The 11,375-nt window shown below is 38.5% G+C and overlaps 1 protein-coding gene across 1 annotated transcript; it reads right to left on the minus strand.

Moving 5' to 3' along the window:
- Positions 1–524: 524 nt before the first annotated feature.
- On the minus strand, positions 525–10,969 carry LOC142150360 (uncharacterized). Its single transcript, XM_075205557.1, has 3 exons — positions 10,387–10,969; positions 907–1,035; positions 525–595 (listed from the first exon to the last, which is right to left on the minus strand). The coding sequence occupies exons 1-3, from the start codon at positions 10,967–10,969 to the stop codon at positions 525–527; spliced, it is 783 nt and encodes a 260-aa protein (XP_075061658.1).
- Between the last annotated feature and the right edge of the window lie 406 nt (positions 10,970–11,375).

An 11,375-nucleotide genomic window follows, 5' to 3' on the forward strand; every position in this document is an offset into this window, starting at 1 on the left:
AAAGTATAAAAGAAATACTTATTTAAGACCTTTACAAGTAATCTGGAAAGTCTATAAATTCAGTCTATATATAGGTCAGTGCTGTCTGATGACAATGACTATAGAGTATAAAAAAATACAATTGATGGTACCTTGGGAAACAATGTGTCCTCAGTTGGACTTATTTAATAACATGGTGTGAAGAACAAGGATGTGCTGTAACCCATAGCAACCTGATATCAGCTATTAACAGTCCGATGTCATAAAACCAGCGAATGTGATGATCTGATTGGTTGTTATGGGATACAGCAACCAGTATTTTACATTTAACATTTACTAAACAACCCTTTCTGAGTATATAGTTGTCATAACAGACATAGAAAAGACAGTAATAGAATGGTATGAGAGAAAGATTATGGAGATTATGAAAGATTATGTTATATATAACATAGACCAAGAGGGAAACATGTAATGTGAAACAGGGCAGTGTACAGGGTTATTGTAGAAATGTTCAGTACTTATAGCTCTGTCTGTCATAGAAGTAATCACAGTACTGAGAAGAGCTGCTGGAACTCTCTACTAGTTAGAAACTTCTTTCTTATACTAGTCCCAGCACCTGCATGAGCAGAAGAGCCGTATATTACAGTGCTCAGCAAGGGCTGCCACATCGTCATTGTCTACCACTAGTAGTATAGAGCTCTAGCTCATATTAGGAAATCCATGCCAGGTGAAAAGATGTCCCCAAATCCAATAACCAGACTGCTCTAGTCTTTTATGGTTTATATCCTGTGTGAATCTTCTGATGTCTAACAAGATTTGATTTTTGGGTTAAACATTTGCTACATTCAGAGCATTTAAATGGTTTCTCTCCTGCATGAATCATGTGATGTACAATAAGCTTTGATTTCAAGGTAAAACATTTGCTACAAGCAGAGCATTTAAATGGTTTCTCTCCTGTGTGAGTCCTCTGATGTACGATAAGCTTTGATTTCTGGGTAAAACATTTGCTACACTCAGAGCAATTAAATGGTTTCTCTCCTGTGTGAATCATCTGATGTCTTACAAGAGTTGACTTCCGGGTAAAACATTCGCTACATTCAGAACACTTAAATTGTTTCTCTCCTGTGTGAATCATCTGATGTTGTACAAGATTTGCCCTGTGGCTAAAACACTTGCTACATTCAGAGCATTTAAATGGTTTCTCTCCTGTGTGAATCCTGTGATGGACAATAAGCTTTGATTTACATGAAAATGTTTTGTCACATTCAGAGCACAGATAGGGCTTCTCTCCTATTAGATCCATCATGTGTTTTACAACAAATTAATTGTAGATAGTTTCTCCTTTTCAAATTTGAAGTTAGCTACTGTAAGAATTGATCACTGTAGTATATATGACTTGTAGGTGAGTTTTTGGAACACTCAGATGCTCAGAGAACAAGGACCTTTCCAGTATGTCTTCTGTTATTAATGGGAATCCTGCTCATTAATTCACCTGTAAGCAAAAAGAGTGTTAAGATTTAGCAGCCTAATCATTAAATTAATGAAACTACTTGAACAATAGTAATGTTATATTGGATACAGAATACAAACATGTTTTATACACTAATAATTATGACTCAGACATTAATCATTGTTTTTATTTTTGTGTACAGCGATACAGAAACATACGTACTTAAATTAAATCTGTGAAGGCCAATCTGTGCCAAATAGACTCCCCACAGACTCACTATTATTTAACAGTTTACATCTTTAGATGTAGGTGTTTCACAACAAGTACACTAAAGAAGTAAAAGTATTAAAAATTCAAATTATACACTCTGTAGTAATGTAATATATAATCAGTAAATCATGCAGCAGCAACCTAAAGAGGGTCCTGCCCAGTACTAGAAATGTGTATCTAATAATGTGACCACTGAGTACATATCTATATATCTTAACAAGAATAAACTTTGTGGCGCTGACTGATTACAAAATAATAATAATAAACAAATAAAAATCAAATAAAATAACACCATACAGGAGGCTGCTCTTTCCTTAGACACCTGTTCCAGGTATATATCTACAAAGTATCACACAAGCAAAAGCACCAAACAATGAATTATTATCAAACAATTTTAAATAAACAGTGATGTGTTCTAATCAATATCTGTTGTCTTCTTCAAACAATTCGCTGAAAGTTCTCTTCAAAAAAGTTTTATTCATACAAAAGAGGTTTTTCTATATCTAGCTACACCAGAACCATAGGAGAAAGCAGATACATATAATGTACAATGTATCATCAGGATATATAAAGTTCAACACATGTTTTCCCAGCTTTGTCTTGCAATAACACTTTTACTAATAGATAATACAAAGTACAGAATTTACAATGCACAGTAGTGAATGCTAATAATTGTAATTCTGTAAATATCAGTATATTCTTATGTATAATATAATTACCTTACTCTGAAGATTTCTCCTTCTATCTCTTTCCCTCCTGATCATTCTTACTGTTCCCTCCTTCCAGCTCTCCAGCCACCAACTCACTAACACTGGGCTGATACTGCCTATTTATAGTCATTCCTCCCCATCTCTCTTCAATAGTTCCCGGGATGACCAGAAGGTTCTCAGACTGTTTGTCTCCAGGTCTCTCATGTAAATCCCATTGACATGTAAATGAGGTATAAACATTCCTACTTACTACAAAGGAAAATTCTAATTAGACCTTGGCAGGTGGTAAAATCTCGCATTTTAATTAGATCAGCGCAGTCTGACATCCTGTTATGTCAACAAATGGACCTATTGTTTAGGATTAATCTATTATCTAGACAGAGAGTGTGAGCAGAAAGGTATGTTCTGAATATCAATAGTAACACTAACATCAATATTATTCATTGTTAAAAATAAACCATAACAAAATATATAAGTAAATTAATTTGTAAAGGCAGATTATTAATGATATTCATCTAGATTAAACTAGAATTATATATATCAAAGAACCCACTTTAAAACAATCAAATTATTTTTACTGAATAGAAAACTTTTTTTCAATTGTTAAAAAGCAGCTGATAGCACCCTCAGGAACATGATTCAAAGATTTATGTACACAATGATTAGAAATAGCCGTTAGGATACTATATCAGATAAGTTAATGTCAGCAGAGTTCATAGAACAGAGTTGAATAGCTCACTTAGCAATGCATGAATATTTATAAACATTACCATACATTTGCAATATATGTATAAATATGGACTTTTCTAGGTTTTCACTTAAATTCTAATAAAAACACTGAAAAGATAAGTTATTATTATTAAAATACAGCAAATATATCAGCTATGTCTTTTTTTATCTATACTGAAATTTGAACACACGGGGCTAGATTTACTAACAGGCGTGATGCATGGCGGCTTGAAGCTTGAAGCCGCCATGCATTGCGGCGGTTTTCCAGCGGGTTTGCATTGCAAACAGCCGGATTTACTAATGGGCGCATTTCAGCTTCAATTTGAAGCCGCCGGCGATGTAACAGTGGGATGTAATGCTCAAAGCCGCCGGCGGCTTTGAATAGAACATGGCGCTTTTGCTTGAAATGACGGCGCTTTTGTGTAAAGGCGGTTTTTTTAAAAAATTACACCTGTCTCCTGGCCTGTTACTATTGGCTATTTTCAAAGTCAGGAGATTTGACATCACAAGCCCTATATAAACCACTGGCCTGACACTTTTTTCTCTGATAGGGTTTAGAGGAGTTTTGTGAGAGGAGTTTGGAGGATAGTGGTTTGCTGAGAGTTGGTGAGAGTTGGAGTTTGGTGGATTGGTGGAGCGATATCTGATTGAAGTGTGAGTAGTCCTGTGCTATTTTTCTGTTTTGTACATTTATTTTCTCTTTTATTTTCTGTCTTGTATTTTTTGTATTTGACTTGTCCTTTGTCTGTGTTACTTGTGCGTGCCTGTGTGGAGAGTGTCTGTAGGTAGTGTAGTTTGTCCTTTGTGTTTGTCAGTCCTTCTGTGTTTTGTGTTTTTGTGTCTGTGTAAAAATGTCCAGAGATAGGAAGGGAGAACAGGCTGAGGAGAGGGAGATGGAGGTTGAGGGGGCAGAGGAGGGAGAGGGAGAGGTTGAGGAGTCAGGAGAGGGCAGGAAGATGAAGACAGGGAGAAATGTCCGATTCTCCCACGACGAAAATTGTGTTCTGGTGCACCACATAGTTCCCTGCTATGAGGTCATCCTAGGGAACCTGGCAGCCCGGACTACTCTAAGGCGGCGTCACCAACTGTGGGGGAGAGTGTGCGATGCTGTGAACGCGGTGGGCCCACTAAAGAGGACAGTGGCGCACTGCCGCAAGCGCTTCTCAGACATCAAGAGGAGGCTTAAAGAGAAGATGGCCCAGGAAAGGAGGTCCACAAGACGCACGGGTGGTGGCCCCCCTCTTCGCATTGAATACACCAGTTATGAGGAGGAGCTGCGGCAGATAATGCCCCGTGAAATTGTGGAGGGAATTAATGTGCAAGACACAGATTCACCCTCGTTTGGCCAAGGAGTTGGTGAGTTATTTGTCGTTTTTACGATAACAATATTAAAAGTGTTTTTTTTTCTTAAAAGTGCCTTTATTATTTTAAACATGTTTTTTTTTTAAAAAAAATATGTTTTTTTTCTTAAAAGTGCCTTTTTTAGACAATCAGTATGTAAAGGGAAAAAAATTGTTTTTGAACTGTTTTTAAATTTGCAAACACATTTTTTCCCAAAATTTTTTATTTGTAAATTGCTTTTTGCTGCAAATACAATGTATGCTTTGTCTCATACATCCAGATTCGCCAGGACGCCAGTTTACTCCCAGTCCAAGGTCTACACCTCCACCTTCAGCAAGAGATTCTGGCTCTGAAGAGCAAGCAGGTGCGTGTTCTCTGTTTGGGGGAGAAATAATGGACTTGGATGTTTTTGTGTACAAATGTTGGAGTCCATGTTATATTTAGTGATTTTTATATGGTTTGCAATGAGAACATAGGGCTAGATTTACTAAACTGAGGGTTTGGAAACCTAGAGATGTTGCCTATAGCAACCTATCAGATTTTAAAAATAATTTATTTATTGCGTTCTTCAAAATGTCTGCTAAAATCTGATTGTTATATGATATGATTGCTATAGGCAACATCGCCACATTTTCAAACTCGCAGTTTAGTCTATATCCCCCATCATGTACTACACAGAGGGAGACCTAAAATAGTATTCGCTTACCCCAAAGCACGGTCTTGCAGCATTTTGATACAAACACCCTCAATGTTAGCATTAAAAATTATTGACATTTTGAACCCATCACTGTAACGCATAGGCAAAATGAGATTTTACTCCTAAAACATATGAGTAGCATCCTTCATCAGGTCGCAGAGGACAACTAATCTTGAAGGTAGACATTGGTAACCATTCTTTAGTGGTTAAATGGTTTTTTTTTTGGGTACATTGACCAGAATGCAATTTACAAACATGTTATTTCCTATATACTTACCTTGGTTATTTCACCACAGGAACCTCAGCATCTCTGCAAGGCCAGCGCCAGTCTGCGCAGATGTCACCTACTGATGACCCACAAGGAGACACAGTCATCACTTTAGAGATGGTAGATGTCCCCGTGTCTACGCGCCAGGAACAAGCCCTCCGGAACAGTCATCCGAGCAACAAGCTGCAGCTCCTCAGATGGATACAGGGCGAGGATTGGCCCAATCCGTAGCTAATTTTCAGGTACAGCAGCGTTAGTTTATGGACATCCAAACTCGGCACATGTCCCAAATTGCGGGCCAGTTGAGGCGGATACACCGCTCCAATAGCCAAATCCCTGCTGGAATAAACCGTCTTGCAAACGCTTTGGAGCAAACCAATGTGCAGCTGGCCCAAATGACTGGGGCTGTGGACGCCTTGCATTCCTCCGTTCGCGAGGAGAATGCAAATGTTATCCGGCTGGCAGGCCAACTACAGCAGGAACTCATTGCCCGCTTGCCGGCACCTTTTTCATCGGCCTCCACCAGTACTGCTAGTACGCCAAGCAGATCGGCACATAGCACTCCTCCAAGGAGAGGTGCTCGCACCAGGGGTGGGAGAGAGAGGGTAGAGAGTGGGGCAAAACATAGTGATATGCCAGCGAAAAGGCGGCGCTAGGGCAAAAAATGTATTATTGGGTAAAGTTTTGTTATGTATGTGTAAGCGTTATACTTTTTCTTTTATTGTGTTGTAATGCAATAAATACACTTATATTTCATTGGTATCAGTCTTTCTTTTCTGCACATTAAACAAGAGTATACTGTTTTCTTTAAAACGATGCACTAATTTCACGTACACATTGACCTCTGACTGTCACTTTCCAGGGATTTTCACAATTACAACATCCGGAGTACACACTATCCTCTGTTTAAAGGGTCCAATTTTATTTAAAAATTCCATAAAAAAAACCATTGCACTGACATAAAAAAAAAAAACAATATATGTTTTTTATAGTATGCACTTACATTTAAAGTAGTTTGTAATGAGACGGTCTCAAATCTGCCTCCCCCTCTGTGCTCTGCACATCACCAAATGGGACACGGGCCCTACTTGTTCACTGTCTACTGCAATAATCGGTGGGGTAAGTTGATGTAAAGCTAGATTATGTATCAGACAGCAAGCCAGGATAATATCAGACACCTTTACAGGTGCATACATAAGCACCCCACCAAATATATCTAGGAACCTGGTTTACATGAGTACAAACATTGGTACTACGTCCACATCAGCCAAAGATTCCAGATTCAAACGCACTTTAAATGCACGTGGAGTGGCCGGTCTGCGCAGGGTCCGCATAACAGATGACAACTGTTGTACATCCTCCTCCAGGCGCCTTTCTGCCTCCATCAGGTAAAAAGCTGCAAACATACACTGTCCAGAATGCACCACATTCCCCGCAAAAGCCATTCTCCAAAAAACCCACCCCTGATTAACTGCTGCCCGCTAGACTGTCATTGACTGTGATTTATTCAGGCAGAAACACCTTTTTGATCTTGTAACTTTTGGATTGCATTACCATTAAAGTAAGGGTTACCTATGTAATGACATATTGTGCATCCTGATTTTGAAAAAACAACAGTATTTTTGAGGATTTGTTGCAACTGGAAAACCAAAAAAAAAACCTTTACATCAGTAAATAGGATGCAATAATACTGGGTGAAAAAAACAAAACAAAACGTACCCTCAAATTACATGACAGTTTGCCCATTTCCCATATACAATCCTAAAGGAGGAAACTTTGCACAAAATGGCTCTTTCTCTTATGTGAAAAATGGCTAAATAGTTCAAACAGCACACTGAGCAATCTCGCCGCTCACAAGCAGCGCTTTCATTTTGGTCTATTGAATGGCGGTTTTCCGGCGGCTTTATAAACCCCCTAATAGTAAATCCGGCTGTTTGTATGTTGAACATTGTTGAAACCGTCATGGCGCTTTATACAGAGGCGGGTTTGGAAACATAATTTCTGGCCGTTTGGACGGCGGGTTTAGCCTTAGTAAATCCGGCGATGGCTAAACCGCCGCCAAATCCGCCGAAAGTCGGCGGGTTTACAAACACGCCTGATAGTAAATCTAGCCCAGGGTCTTACTGCCAATAATTATTAGCTCAGTATAAGAAAATATACATCATATTATTATTTATTTTTTAGGTGCGATAAAAGATCTGCTGCACCGTACTTGACATATACAGTCAGCATTGATCTTTAGCCCATTACATAATACATATTAAATGAAAAAAATATAAAGACCTGACATATTGAATAAACAAACACAAACAGATAACAGGGTAATGTAGATAAAATTATTTACAAGACAGGAAGTGAGAGTTATTGTAATGTCCAATGTGCAGTAAGCCTGAACTCAAGAGAACAGGGCTAAGGAAGCATGCCAAGAGGTAGCGAGACTGATGGAATAGTAGAAAGAGTACACAAGGAAAGAAGTCCCTCCACATGAGAAATTACGTCCTAAAGGAAGAAGGAAGAAATAAATAGGGTGGTTCCGAGTGGGGGAATGGAGATGGTAGACAATAAATGGGAGTTAGAAGGAGGGCTGATAGGCTTCAATGAACAAATTAGTCTTAAGGGCATGTTTAATGCTTTGGAGAGTAGAGATTAATCTAATAGGGCATGGGAGATCATTTCACAACTGGGGAGCAGCCCAGGTGAAGTCCTGGAGGCAGCAGTAGGAAGAGGTATTCAGTGAAGTAGTGAGGTGGCAGTCACTGGCAGAGCAGCCACAAGTATTGGATGAGAGATTTGTATTTTAGGAGTTTAGAATTTAATTCTGCAGGCTTCAAGGAATCAATGTAGGGACTGGCGGAGAGGGCATCAGAGATAGTGCAGAGGGAGAGAGAAAACAGTTGTGAAGCAGCATTGAGGGTAGATTTAAGAGGGGGAAGGTTGGAGTTGGATAGGCCAAAGTGAAAAAGGCTATAGTAATCAAGGCAAGAGATTACAAGGAAGCGAATACGAGTTTTGATGGCTCCCATGTGAGAAAGACCTGGATCTTGGATATATTTCAGAGGTGGAAGTAGCAGGATTTTGAGAGTGAAAGTATGTGGGGTTTGAAGTAAAGAGAAGAGTCGAGGATGACCCCCTAGGCAGCAGATTTTAGGGACAGAAAGGAGGGTAGTGTTATTAACAGAAAGAGAGAGGGGGGCAAGGGTGTCCTGGAGGGGAGGGGATTATTTCGGTCTAGAAATATTAAATTTAAGAAAGCACTGGGATAGTCAAGATGAGATGACCATGTGACAGCAGGAGACACAACAGATACTCTGAGAAGCAGACAAGTCTACATCTGAGGGTATTTTATTAAGGAGGCACCAAGAAAATAATCAGCCTTAGAAATGTCAAATTTAGAAAAATAAATTGGATCCCTTTTCACCCAATCTTTCCCTTGACCTATTTTTTTTTAAAAAAGCAACATCCTATTTTTAAAATTCACACAATACAGTAAAAAGTTCCAGTTTTCAACTAAAGCTAACATAAGGCACAGGGAAATGTCCGCTAAAATGTCTGTATAACCGCTCTGTATGACTTAGTGGGATGTAACAGCCAAACAGTCCCTGACAGTGATTTGAGGTAATGACGAAGTCTATTATTCTGAGTCACAATAGGGAATAGCTCTGTGTCTCACAGTCTGGCATATCGTCTCACATGGCCGGTTAGACCAAATATGGAAAGAACAGACTGACAGAACCAGAATTCCTGCTCAGCTTCCAATTAAGTAGCACACTCTCAGACAGTATGCACCCTAGTTTTATACCATGCTGTAGTAATATTCCCTATAGTGAACTCTATTGTGCCAATATATTCTGGGCTGACTTGGGGCTATACTTTTCTTATCTGTCCCAAGTTAATAGGGCTCAGTGAGAACATCATCAAATTGCCTTCCAACCCACACAATCTGGAAAGCTTGTTAAGTCCCATTGATTAAACAATAAGCCCACATTATCTATGGCTCCCAACTGCCTAATTTTCAGAAACCACTAGGTAGACAATATGCAAACATAAACAGTGAATTGCACGGAGTTAACTAGATAACTAACTTTATAACACAATAGCCGTACTATGTTCCTTAAGAACAGAAGCGTACAATCTTGCGAGTGTACGCCATGTTACGTTACTGCACAGTTCATGTATATTTTGCAGTTATATGCAGAAGGAAGGAATTATATTTGATACCAATTGTATTTTGTGGTTCTCCATTGGGGCCACCCTTCTTTGTCCACAGAGAGCAGACCCATTTTAGAGATCAATGACACCAAGGAGTGCAGCCAGAACAATTAAGACCACTGTGTATGTGCAAACAAAAGAAAATATAGTCCAGCGCTCTAAAGAAATTATATGCAGATCACTATGTGTAGGCATGAACATAAATAGAAGAAAAAGAAAAAACAACCAATAGGGCGCTAACAGGTTTACTTCCTTAGGGTGCTTCACCAACCGCAGCTACAACAATATGCAGATACTGTTACTGCTAAAAAGGTCAAAACTTAGAATAAAAATAAAAGAAGAGCACTGTTTGAAATAAAAAAAGTAGTATAAAATCCAATCTATTGATTTTATTAATATATAACAAGTTTAAATAATATAAAATAGTCATACATATCTAATATCACAATATATAGATCCTAGTGTAGGCAAGTGACATTTTCTAAAGGCGAATTTCAAAATACAGACATCCAAACTCACTAAAGATATTCAATTAGCTCACATTAGATCAGTCTCTTTGGGGGGTGGTTTCATCAACCTCTGATGAAACCGCCCGAAAGAGGCGACGAAACGAGTCAGAAATATACTAGTTGGTAAGTGTATTAATTTTTCGAGCTCATCAATCACTAACGCTCACTGTGGTCTTTACATTCAGACCATTTAAATGGTTTCTGTCCTGTGTGAGTCATCTGATGTTTTAGAAGAGTTGACCTCTGAGTAAAACATTTACTGCACTCAGAACATTTAAATGGTTTCTCTCCTGTGTGGATCATCTCATGTACAACAAGATTTGACTTGTGGAAAAAACACTGGCTACATTCAGAGCATTTAAATGGTTTCTCTCCTGTGTGAATCATCTGATGTTTTAGAAGAGTAGACTTCTGAGTAAAACACTTGCTACACTCAGAACATGTAAATGGTTTCTCTCCTGTGTGAATCCTCTGATGTTCGACCAGCTTTGATTTCACATTAAAGCACTTGCTACACTCAGAACATTTAAATGGTTTCTCTCCTGTGTGAGTCAACTGATGTCTTACAAGAACTGACTTCTGGGTAAAACACTTGCTACACTCAGAACATTTAAATGGTTTCTCTCCTGTGTGAATCCTCTGATGTACCATAAGCTTTGATTTCTGGGTATAACATTTGCTACACTCAGAGCAATTAAATGGTTTGTCTCCTGTGTGAATCCTCTGATGTGTAATCAGTTTTGACTTACATGAAAATGTTTTGTCACATTCAGAGCACAGATAGGGATTCTCTCCTTTTAGATTCATCATGTGTTTGACAACAAATTAGTTGTAGAGAGTTTCTACCATTCAGAAATGAAGTTAGCTGCTATAAAGAAGAATTGATCACTGTAGTATATATGAATTGTAGGTGAATTTTTTGGAACACAGAGATGCTCAGAGAACAAGGACCTTCCCAAGATGTCTTCTGTTATTAAAGGGAATCCAGCTCATTAATTCACCTGTAAGCAAAAAGAATGTTAACATTTAGCAGCCTAATCATTACATTAATGAAACTACTGGAATAATAGTAATGTTATATTGGATACAGAATACAAAAATGTTTTTTACACTAACAACTATGAATCAGGCATTGACCATTGTTTTTATTTTTGTGTACATCGATACAGAAACATACATGCTTAAATGAAAACTGTGAAGGCCAATCTGTACT

The sequence above is a fragment of the Mixophyes fleayi genome, chromosome 4 (genome assembly GCF_038048845.1).
Source record: "Mixophyes fleayi isolate aMixFle1 chromosome 4, aMixFle1.hap1, whole genome shotgun sequence".
Classification (NCBI taxonomy): domain Eukaryota; kingdom Metazoa; phylum Chordata; class Amphibia; order Anura; family Limnodynastidae; genus Mixophyes; species Mixophyes fleayi.